Source organism: Schistocerca cancellata, chromosome 2, assembly GCF_023864275.1.
Source record: "Schistocerca cancellata isolate TAMUIC-IGC-003103 chromosome 2, iqSchCanc2.1, whole genome shotgun sequence".
Taxonomy (NCBI): Eukaryota; Metazoa; Arthropoda; class Insecta; order Orthoptera; family Acrididae; genus Schistocerca; species Schistocerca cancellata.
Window position 1 is genome coordinate 549,459,520 of NC_064627.1, and position 12,096 is coordinate 549,471,615.

Below are 12,096 nucleotides of genomic sequence, written 5' to 3' on the forward strand. Positions count from 1 at the left end.
AAAATTCCAGCCTCTCTGACGGCAAACTAGGTCAAGTCGATGCCCAGAAGACAACCAGCAGTAACAGCTGCAAAGGGAAATCCCACTAAATATTAATTTTTGTAATTGACATCATATTTTTAGATTGTAAATTTAAAAAATATGAAATCATACTTTCAGATTGTAAATTAAAAAAAAATATGAGCAGACGAATAATTTTTGAATTAACCCTTGAATAAATTCTCCATTTTGTCAAATTTGTTATCGCTATGGATGTATTTACTTCCTTGTCCTTCAATAAAAATGCCTTACCAAGGTTCGTTGCATACGACTGGATATTCATATTTTACGTTCCCTTCCTTTTACGTGACATATACTTAATTTTTTTTTTAAATCACAACTAGACGAATACTTTTTGGACTCACTAAACTTGTACCAGAAGTGGATCTTTTACACATGTAACTATCCAGGTGGACATCATTACCCTTGACAGCATCATACAGAATTATGTAAATCGGAGCAGTAAAAGAGAAACATGGAACGTACCAGCCGAACATCTGACTTATACATTTCAGAATATTATTTTTCTGATAAAGATTCCTTTTAATATAGTTTTTATCGTCTAGTTTACAACTAAGACCACAGCTGACTATCCTTTTTAACGAAACAGATATCCTGGTGTAAAAGTGTGTTTGAATTTCTTCTTTTCGTCACATTTCCAATACCTCTTCTGTATCTCGTTTGACATTGTTTGATTCCTTTACCAAATATTTTAACCTTCCTTTGGTTTCTAAAGTTCTGAAAATTATTGTCATTGTACAGAATATACACATTCTTTCCGTTCACCTTCGTAGCTTAGTCATCTAAACAGTGTTTCAAGAATATTAAACTAATAGAAGTGTGGTGTGTATAGGAAGAATTTGTCATGTATTTGTTAATTCCTTTCAGTGACCAATGAGAGTAAATTACTGATTTTAACCTCAAAATTATCATCGCGAACAAAACCATTTTGTAGGATTCTATCGCCGTTTTACCAACAGACCCCAACCAACTTAATTCCTTCATAATTCAGTGGTCTGTGGAAATCAGTTGTGTAGTTTCAGAAATATCTTTGTTATTAAATACTGCTAATAATAATCAGAGGATCGGCAATCAGATACACTTAAAAGCATGAATTGTTACCACTAGTTGCCAACTTCTTAGTAAAATGGAGTGAAATTAATAGCACCAAAAAGTTCTTTGTGTCTGCGAAAACTGCAAGGAACTAATCAGTTGCCATAAACTCCTTTTTATCGCTTGATTCGAGCTATGAGACCATATGCGAAGTTACCGTTGTGTCCACGTGCATTCAGTTTTTATTATTCTCTACAAATTCTACTAACATGATGATTTCTGTTATTTCTGATAACATAGCCAACCGTGTGTTTTGGACTACGTATTTCATTTACCCTTGGTACTACTATGTAGAAACTCCGATCCGTTTTTTTTAACTTTGTGCAACAATAAACGAAAATTTTTTGCCCTTCTACGGTACAAGAACGAAAAGGCACACATCCTTATTCACATTTCAGTTCATATTCTAGAAGATATAAGTCGAAAACAAACCTTACAGTTCGTATGTGTATCCGGTGCTAATTTTTAGTTCTCTCGAAATTTTTTATAGTTGAAACTGAAAGTAGTTGGTAATACGAACTTTACGTACTTCATAGATTTGCTTGATACAAAGTTAATTGTTCATTAGTTCCTTCTTTATTATTTTCCACTAAAAATTAAGTTAACAAAATTATAAAATTCAAGAAAACCAGATTCTGTTAACTACAATACTATTTTCTGTAAGATCACTTTAAATTTCTGTCAGGGCTATATATCCATAGTTCGATGTTTTGAAACGTTAATGTCTCTTTGAAACAGACAAATAGCCCTCATTCTTTCTTTCATATATTTTCCTTATAAATACGCAAGATGTTATGATTTTATGTTGACAGGATGCGCACACTTTGGATTTGACTCAGTTTCGTCTCAGTGGTACCAACATCACAACACTGCGACTCATCCAGCCTGACAGCGAAGCCGTTCTGAAGACGATGCAAGACTTCGAATACCGCTGGAATAAAACTCCTGTCACAATCACTCCGCATACGATGCGGGTATGTTTTATTCTTGCTAAACTCCTCACTTAAGTACCGTCGTCTTGTTTATTCTTTTTCATTAATAGATCGAACAGCAATTTAAATTAAGTGATGATTGGAATTTGCCAATAATAATCTAACAAATTTCTGCCTTGAAGCCACATTCATTGTAATTAATCTCAATGTCGTATTCTTGCTTGCACAAGTAAATTTAGTTAGGAACGATGGCATGATACCGCTGAACTGCATTGCAAAAACTGAATTTTGAGTATTATGCAGTACATGCATGTGGTAATCAGTATAGCGGGAACAAGCTGTGTTTCGGAACCTACAGTTTTAAAGCAGTGGTAACATAACTCGTCCCTGTTCTATGATAGGTGTTTGTTATTGGATCTGTGTACATTGTCGATCAGATGTGGTTTTTTGAGTATCAGTGTCCGTCACTGTGTGTGATTAGAATGTGAGGCAGGATACGGTGCTTCCCAGACGATTTTGTAACAGAGATAGTTTGTTATTGCCCTCCTCCTACTTGTGAATTATACAACAAAAAATAGTTCAAATGGCTCTGAGCACTATGGGACTTAACTTCTAAGGTCATCAGTCCCCTAGAACTTAGAACTGCTTAAACCTAACTAACCTAAGGACATCACACACATCCATGCCCGAGGCAGGATTCGAACCTACGACCGTAGAGGTTGCGCGGTTCCAGACTGTGGCGCCTAGAACCGCTTGACCACCTCGACCGGCTGAATTATACAACAGTTGTGAAGCTGTATAATGTGAGCAGTTGTTATGAGCATTTGTGAAATATGTAGTCGTTTTGTGTCTGTGGCCAGCAATAATTACGTAACTTGAAATGTGGCTTCGTCTGTGAATAGGGTGGATACACAAATCGCGGAATCGTGGATACCTGGTGAAAAAACCGGTGACAAAACTGCTCCAGATGTGCAAAATCTGTCGCTACTAAGCCCTGCACACGCTGTAAGTCATAAGGGTAGTAACAGTTGTCATGGAGAATGTTCCACACGGTCGTCTGGCTTACCCTGTTCTGCCGGGCCAACTGCCTTGTACTGGCAAGACTGTCGCCTTCCACAGTGTTAATCACATTTTCCTCCAAGTCTCGTGTCCTAACATTTCGAGTAAGCCCTTCATAATTTCCTGCTTTCTGAAACGACCCTTTCTCAGAAAAACGGCGAAACACTGTTGCAAACATTGAATGCTGTGGTTGTTGTCGGCGGGGATAGGTCTCCTGATACAACCTTGCTGTCCGCCGCCCGTCGCCATTTGCCTTTCCGTATGTAAACACCATGGCGACAAGCTATCGATTCGAATACGGAACCATTGTGTACAGCTTATGTCACATCCACTACAAGGTGAGTCAGCAAAAGAATTGAATGGACGCAGTATTAACAATTACTATGGCAGGAGAGGGCGATAGGGCGTGACGTATGAGGATCTGTACTACCCTCTAGGAGGAAACCATGCATACTGCAACTGTGGTTGTCTGGTCCAGCGCGTATTAGACCCCAGTCTCTGTAACAATGTGTGATTAAATAAATGGTCTCTACCATGGAAACCATGCATTTCCAGGCTTAAGTCCATTAGCACTTTTTTGTTCCGTATCCTCTCATCGATCAATCCTGTGTAGAATAAAATCACCCTGCATATACAAACTGAATGGTGATATGCAGCCCTCCGTGCATTAGGGTAGATACCATGTATATTCACTGGTCTCAAGGATTTGCGTTTATACGATGTGTGCGCTGCAGATATGTAACAACAGCTGTTTTTGTTGTTGTTAAATGGCTGGAGTGTACACAACGTGTTAATAGAAACCCGTAAGACCCGTGAATATACATGGTACCAGTCATAATGCACCGACCGTTGGATATGTCTAATCAGTTTGCTTAGGGGCCTGAATATGATGGTAATGGAATGTCAAAACTGGTCGTGTAATTAATGTTGCTGTTGTTGTCTTCAGTCCAGAGACTGGTTATCACTGTTAGCATTCAACCGCGACTCTTATACATATATTTTAACAACGCGTTTCAAGAATCAATGCTCTCATCATCAGGTTGTAAAGTCTATGTCATGAAATTAAACGGACTAAAAAGACAAAATACCATCACAAATAGTTGGGAAGTCCATAGAGTAAAACAGAATTAAAAGTATATTGGACTGTGGGTCCTCGTCTTCATTGAAGTTGTTGACACAAGTCGATGGCCGTCCCATAGCTACCAAATATGCTGTCGCACTGTGCCGGCTCGGGAGCTGTTGTGGACTGACGAGCCTAGGTGTTGTGGCGTGGATACAGCCGTGTGCTTGACGGTAACGCTATGCTATTGGGCGCCTGATTTCCTTATTACATTGGTCTGCCATCGTTAGCCTCTCGCAACTCCGTCAGTGACATGCTACAAGTTTAAAGTCGCATACCTATCCTAAAATAATTCTAAAAACCCGCTAAAAAATCTCATTTCTTTAAAATTATCTTGTGCATTTAGAATATTGCTTTGTTTCTTTACATGGATAGCTATCTCGAATTCCTCTAGTAAATCAAGTTTCCTCCCTTTCTTTTCTACATGCAATATTTCTACGTTGTCTTCTATGCTGTTAAGGGGATGGCCTGTTTCATATATATGGTTCGCAACAGCAGATTTGTCATAATTTCCTAACCTCAACGCATCTTTATGTTCCTTATACCGGATCGCGAATGATCTTCCTGTCTGCCCTACATATTTTGCATCACAATTTCTGCACTAAATCTTGTAAACTCCCGATCTTTCAAACTTATTTCTCTTCTCGCCAATATCGTACTTAAGGCTATACCTCACTAGGTTATTAGTCTGAAAAGCTATTTTAACATCGTATGGCTTAAAAATATTTGCTATCTTTTGTGAGACTGTTCCGTAGTATGGCATCGTGATAATTTTCACTTTCTCTCCATCAGGTTTTCTCTTTTTGCGCTTAATACTTTTCCGTAACAGTTTTTTAACCATATCTATTCTGTAACCGTTATTCATCGCTATTCTCTTAACGGTATTAATTTCAGTCTCCCTATCTTTTTCGCTCATAGGTATATTGACTGCCCTATGCACGAGACTACGGAAAGCAGCTTCTTTATAAGCCTGCGGATGGCATGAATCATTCGGGATCACGGCATCAGTCGTAGTTTGTTTTCTATAAACGGAGAACGCATATTTGTTGCCCTGCTTTTTTATATTCAGGTCCAGGAACTGTAAACAATTGTCAGTTTCATACTCCACGGTAAATTCTATTTTATTATGTGCGTCGTTGAACTTTTTTACTATTTCTTCAATGTCCTCACGGGAACCATAGACAAGTAACAGAGTGTCGTCAACATAACGTTTGTAATAAACAATTTTATCCATAATGTTATCGTCAGAATTTAGAAATTTGGATACGCGCAGAAATTAAATATCTGTATAAAAAGAAAGACTTAATTAAAAAACAAATAGCTCAAGCAGAGACTAAGGTCAAGGAAATATTACCGGTGAACGTGTGGGAAGAGGTTACATGTAGACTTCACAAAATACTACAGAAGGAGTTTATAAAGAAAAAATAAAAACAAGATAAAAAAAACTTCGTAAATTAAGTAATAACACGCGCGAAGATGGAAAAGATCAACAACAAATCCTTTCGTCTTTAGACTTTTATCCACGGGTGGTTAACAAAACGGATATTGTATTTGATAATACAGAAATAGAAATGTTAAATAAGGCATTAAAGTTTAACATTGAGCCGTCATTTAACAAGAAGTTCGCGAAAGAAGTAATCGCCCTCACTAAAATGACAACAGAAATTGGCAAATTAAATAATAATGAAACCGGACATGTCGGTCATAAGCTACATAAAATAGTAAAAAATGAACTAAATAAGCGAAATAGTGTTAATCATAAGACTAGAGCAGACCGACTAACTGTCGATTCCATAAATAAAAAAACCTAATGAAGTGACAGCTATTGCCATGAAAGCGGATAATGGGAATACGGTCGTAATATTAAAAGAGGAGGAGTACGTTTCGAAGACCCTAGCGTTTTTTGTCTAAAATAGCATTTCGGAAATTCCGAAAGACATAACAGCCAATTTCCAAATTAAACTAAAAATGTTCTTAAACGCACACACTTCCTGCTGACAGAAGCCGAAAAAAGAAGATGTGTTATCATGAATCGAACGGCCCCCAAATTAAGATCACAGGTGAAGATACATAAAGATCTGCATCCGGTTCGTCCGATTGTTAACGGTCGAAATAATCCAGCATATAAAATAACTAAATTGTTGAATCAAATTCTGAAAAAGACTTACGTGTATAAAAATAACTATTCGGTGCGTGGTAGTATGACTATGATAGGTGAAATTAAAGATACGCCAGTCACTGACACTTCCCGTTTGGTTTCGTTGGATGTTAAGAACTTATACTCCAGTGTTCCGGTTAACGAAACTATAGAAATCATTAAGAGAAATTTCCTTAAATAGGGTAAAATTTCAACGCAAGAGACAATTGAATTTATTGAACTCCTACAGCTCATTACAAGTTTTAATTATTTTACGTTTAATAACAAATTTTATATTCAGGACGATGGGTTAGCCATGGGGTCCAGTATTTCAGGAACTATGGTGGACATTTTTATCAACGACCTTGAAGATAAAGTTCTAAATTCTGACGATAACATTATGGATAAAATTGTTTATTACAAACGTTATGTTGACGACACTCTGTTACTTGTCGATGGTTTCCGTGAGGACATTGAGGAAATAGTAAAAAAGCTCAACGACGCACATAATAAAATAGAATTTACCGTGGAGTATGAAACTGACAATTGTTTACAGTTCCTGGACCTGAATATAAAAAAGCAGGGCAACAAACATGCGTTCTCCGTTTATAGAAAACAAACTACGACTGATGCCGTGATCCCGAATGATTCATGCCATCCGCAGGCTTATAAAGAAGCTGCTTTCCGTAGTCTCGTGCATAGGGCAGTCAATATACCTATGAGCGAAAAAGATAGGGAGACTGAAATTAATACCGTTAAGAGAATAGCGATGAATAACGGTTACAGAATAGATATGGTTAAAAAACTGTTACGGAAAAGTATTAAGCGCAAAAAGAGAAAACCTGATGGAGAGAAAGTGAAAATTATCACGATGCCATACTACGGAACAGTCCAATATACTTTTAATTCTGTTTTACTCTATGGACTTCCCAACTATTTGTGATGGTATTTTGTCTTTTTAGTCCGTTTAATTTCATGACATAGACTTTACAACCTGATGATGAGAGCATTGTTTCTTGAAACGCGTTGTTAAAATATATGTATAAGAGTCGCGGTTGAATGCTAACAGTGATAACCAGTATAACGACAACTGCTACCTCGACTCCATAATGGATTATATTAAAATTATTAAGTCCAGAGACTGGTTTGATGCAGCTCTCCATGCTACTCTATCCTGTACAAGCTTCTTCATCTCCCAGTACCTACTGCAGCCTACATCCTTCTGAATCTGTTTAGTGTATTCATCTATTGGTCTCCCTCTATGGATTTTACCGTCCACGCTGCCCTCCAATACTAAGTTGGTGATCCTTTGATGCCTCAGAATATGCCCTACCAACCGATCCCTTCTTCTAGTCACGTTGTGCCACAGATTTCTCGTCTCTCCAATTTATTCAATACCTCCTCATTAGTTATGTGATCTACCCATCTAATCTTCAGCATTCTTCTGTAGCACCACATTTCGAAATCTTCTATTATCTTCTTGTCTAAACTATTTATCGTCCACGTTTCACTTCCATACATGGCTACACTCCATACAAATACTTTCAGATACGAATTCCTGACACTTAAACCTATACTTGATGTTAACAAGTTTCTCTTCTTCAGAAACGCTTTCCTTGCCATTGCCAGTCTACATTTTATATCCTCTCTACTTCGACCATCATCAGTTATTTTGCTCCCCAAATAGCAATACACATTTACTACTTTAAGCGTCTCATTTCCTAATCTAATTCCCGCAAAATCAGCCGATTTAGTTCGGCTACATTCCATTATCCTCGTTTTGCTTTTGTTGATGTTCATCTTATATCCTCCTTTCAAGACTCTCTCCATTCCGTTCAGCTGCTCCTGCAGGTCCTTTGCTGTCTCTGACAGAATTACAATGTCATCGGCGAACCTCAAAGTTATTTATTCTCCATGGATTTTAGTTCCTACTCCGAATTTTTCTTTTGTTTCCTTTACTGCTTGCTCAAAATACAGACTGAATAACATCGAGGATAGGCCACAACTCTGTCTCACTCCCTTCCCAACCACTGCTTCCCTTTCATGCCCATCGGCTCCTATAACAGCCATCTGGTTTCTGTACAAATTGTAAATAGTCTTTCGCTGCTTGTATTTTACCCTTGCCCCCTTCAGAATTTGAAAGAGAGTATTCCATTCAACATTGTCACAAGCTTTCTCTAAGTCTACAAATGCTAGAAACGTAAGGTTTGCCGTTCCTTCATCTATTTTCTAAGATAAGTCGTAGGGTCAGTATTGCCTCACGGGTTCCAACATTTCTACGGAATCCAAACTGATCTTCCCCGAGGTCGGCTTCTACCAGTTTTCCCATTCGTCTATAAAGATTTAGTGTTCGTATTTTGCAGCCGTTTCGTATTAAACTGATAGTTCGGTAATTTTCACATCTGTCAACACCTGTTTTCTTTGGGAATTTCATAAAAAGCACCACTGCTGGTATTTCTTACTCCTACCATTTTATGACCAGCCGCAGCCCCACATCCACATCAATGATGGGTCACCTTGATCAAAGCAGAGCTTTCCCCATGGTTGGATTGCAGGTGGAGTCAGCGCTGACGTACGACGCCGTCCGCGTGCTGGCCGCGGCGCTGTTCCAGACCAGCACCATCGGTCGCCTGCGGACCTGGCCACTCAGCTGCCTGGACGAGGAGGCCGTCTGGGACCACGGCATCAGCGTGAGGGACTTCATCCGCGACGTGAGTAGGCGCTAGCGTGACAAGTACCATGCATCCTCAAACGTGAGTCTCTGCGCATATAAAATGATCAAGGAGCTTACGGGAATGTACCCGGATGATGTCTTAGACAACCGCCGATAATGAGCACTCCCTCATTTTTAGGGCATAATGCAACGAGAGAGCGCATCCAGCATCATAACTGTCACCATCCGACTCATTGAGAAGTGTTACTCCGTAACTTGCCCACGTCATCTGAGACCATCAATTTCAGCCTCGAAGCCACCCTTTGCCAGAACAGTTGTAGTGAAAGAGTGATCAAACATGCATTGCGCAATCCACCTACCGTGAATCGTGCAAGTGGTGAAAATAACGAGGTGTACTTATTTCGACGACATTTTTGCCTTACGCAGGTAGCATTTCCAACAAGGTTGGTCGAATTCTGCGGAAACGCACGTGAATTATGTCTTTCGACTACCATACATAATCTATAAACTATAATCTTGGTTTGCGTAAGAGGTCTGTGTAGTGTTGGTCGAAGAGCCAACACCGTGGTACTAGAGGAGGCCGAAATGCAAGCGTTTTAGCTCACGCAGGCTGGCGTGAGGAGGGAAGAACTATACTGACGTGAGGTCTGGAACATAACAAGGAATTAGAATTCAGAAAGCGGACGTAGCTAGTTTGGTACTTAACTTTAATCCATTAATGATGAACGTCGCTCTTGACGGTACATGAGTAACAATATTAATATCAATAGTAACTGAATATGGTTCATTGCTAGGTCGTAGCAAATGATGTAGCTGAAGGCTATGCTAAACTGTCGTCTCGGCAAATGAGAGCGTATGTGGTCACTGAACCATCGCTAGCAAAGTCGGCTGTACAACTGGGGCGAGTGCTAGGGAGTCTCTCTAGACTAGACCTGCCGTGTGACGGCGCTCGGTCTGCAATCACTGATAGTGGCGACACGCGGGTCCGACGTACACTAACGGACCGCGGCCGATTTAAAGACTACTACCTAGCAAGTGTGGTGTCTGGCGGTGACACCGCAGTCTGTTTGCCGAATTCCTTGCAGTTGTGGCTTTTCGTGCATTCGTCAGACCATCAGGACCGTGGAGGAACGGTGCATAGAGCAAAAGCGTCACACGCACTTGCAAGAGCCAAGCAAATTTGCTGTTGAAGATTGCTCCCTTGGTACCCCTATCCTATGGGCTATAACAACACAGAGTTTCTGACGTGCACTTCCAGCTATTTGAAGATTTTGCTAAGGAAGCAATTAAGGTTAAATTAGCAAGTAATTTTATACTTAGAGACGGAGGTTCATACTTAAATTCTGCTTAGAATACACCTCTCTGCCTGATCAAACAGCAACGGGAGGGTTTTAATATTACTTCGACACCAGTTAGTAATTAATATTCACTATCGATAGCTTATGACGTTGGTCATTCTTGAGTGTGTACTGGCGCCAATGTGTGTGTTGTCTTTCAGTACACGACGTACTTGGTTCTTCGTCGGTGTAGCCCCGAATACCGATGCTTTAAATGTCCTTGCATTGCACTCTGTCATGGCATTGGTGCCTTGAAAATGACGGGGTGTTCGCCTGTCGAAATATTGGCGGTTGTATAAGACTTTACGCGTCTACATTCTCGTAAGTTGTTTGAATACTGTAGATTCCAAGGACACGGAAAACTCATGCAGTGAAGACACAACACCAGAATATCAACAGCTACAGGACTTCGTGCTGCTGCCAAGATACTAAAGAAAGATAATTTAGCTAGCTGTATGAGACGCATTCTATGAGATTTCGGAATTGCAGTCGGATGAAACCAATTTCTAACCAGACAGCCAATATCAGATAAATTTTACAACTGCTGATTTCTGACGCGAACCACTACGATTGTACCACAAGCTTGCGCAGTGGCCCATACACGTGACTAACTTCGATTGGTTTTAGCGCACTCTGTTGAATGCTGCTCACCTGCCATGCGCAGGCGCATGCGGAGATAAAATTAGATGGTAAAATCACTAAAATTAGCTGCTGCTTGACTTTGCACTAGGCATGAAATTGAGTGTCTGTGAAAAAATAAAAGCTTCATGTCTTCCACCAAACAAATGTTCACAGGTTCATTAATAATCGAATCCTTGAAGGATTTCATGATGGATAAGATTTTCGTGCCAGAATAATCGATGGAATGTCCTGAGGAGACGCAACGCTCAGCTATGGCTGAATTAGTGGCCTTTGTACGTCTCCATGGGAGGGCAGGTGCTGTATGTCAATGCCATGTACACCAGAAGTTCGCCAGTGCCACTGGTTGTACGTATTTGTGCTACGTATTTCTTGAAACACAGTATCCGATCAGTGAAACCATAACAAGTGACTGAGATTGCAGAGAGATAACGTGCATGTAGGCCCTGCAGCGCCCTTCTTCGTGACACCATACCACGCAGTGTGACACTCAGTCATTGCAGACCCGTCAAACGAAGTGGAAACGTGCAGAGCAGGTACCAGTACTCCTCGTCAATGTCAAAGGACCCAATATCAGCATGAGGGTGAGTCCGAATGGAGCAGAGTGACTGGTCTCCAGGTACCGCGTTTGTCGTACTGAGACATTGCAGTAGATACAGGACACACAGGTGCGATAGTGGTGCTTGTGTGGAGCCAGTGGAAGAAGACACACACAGCGACCAGAGTGACTACTGGGCCACAAGATATGATCACAGTGCGAATGATCGTCATCTTGTCCCCATGGCCGTACCGACAAACAGCTTCCCCCACAGTGTTGGCTCATTGTCGCAGTACTGCAGCTGCCGTGGACAGGTCTGAGTCGACGATTCGACGCCATTGGCTGTGGACTGGACTGGTGGTACGCATGCCGTTGCGTCGACTTCCGTTAACCAAAAACCACCAACACCTCACTCTGCGATAGACAGCTAAACACCGTCACTGGCGTGCTCAGTGAGAAAATGCAGTGTTCTCGGACGAGTCCCACTTCAACTGTTCAAAACGTGATG

General features: G+C 40.5%; 1 protein-coding gene across 1 annotated transcript in view; it reads left to right on the forward strand.

Moving 5' to 3' along the window:
- LOC126162133 (glutamate receptor ionotropic, kainate 2-like) overlaps positions 1-12,096 on the forward strand; it is a 179,665-nt gene that overhangs the window by 67,686 nt on the left and 99,883 nt on the right. The window contains exons 5-6 of the mRNA XM_049918427.1: positions 1,965-2,126; positions 8,956-9,111. Coding sequence (XP_049774384.1) covers positions 1,965-2,126; positions 8,956-9,111 — 318 coding nt within the window. The remainder of the gene's footprint in view (positions 1-1,964; positions 2,127-8,955; positions 9,112-12,096) is intronic.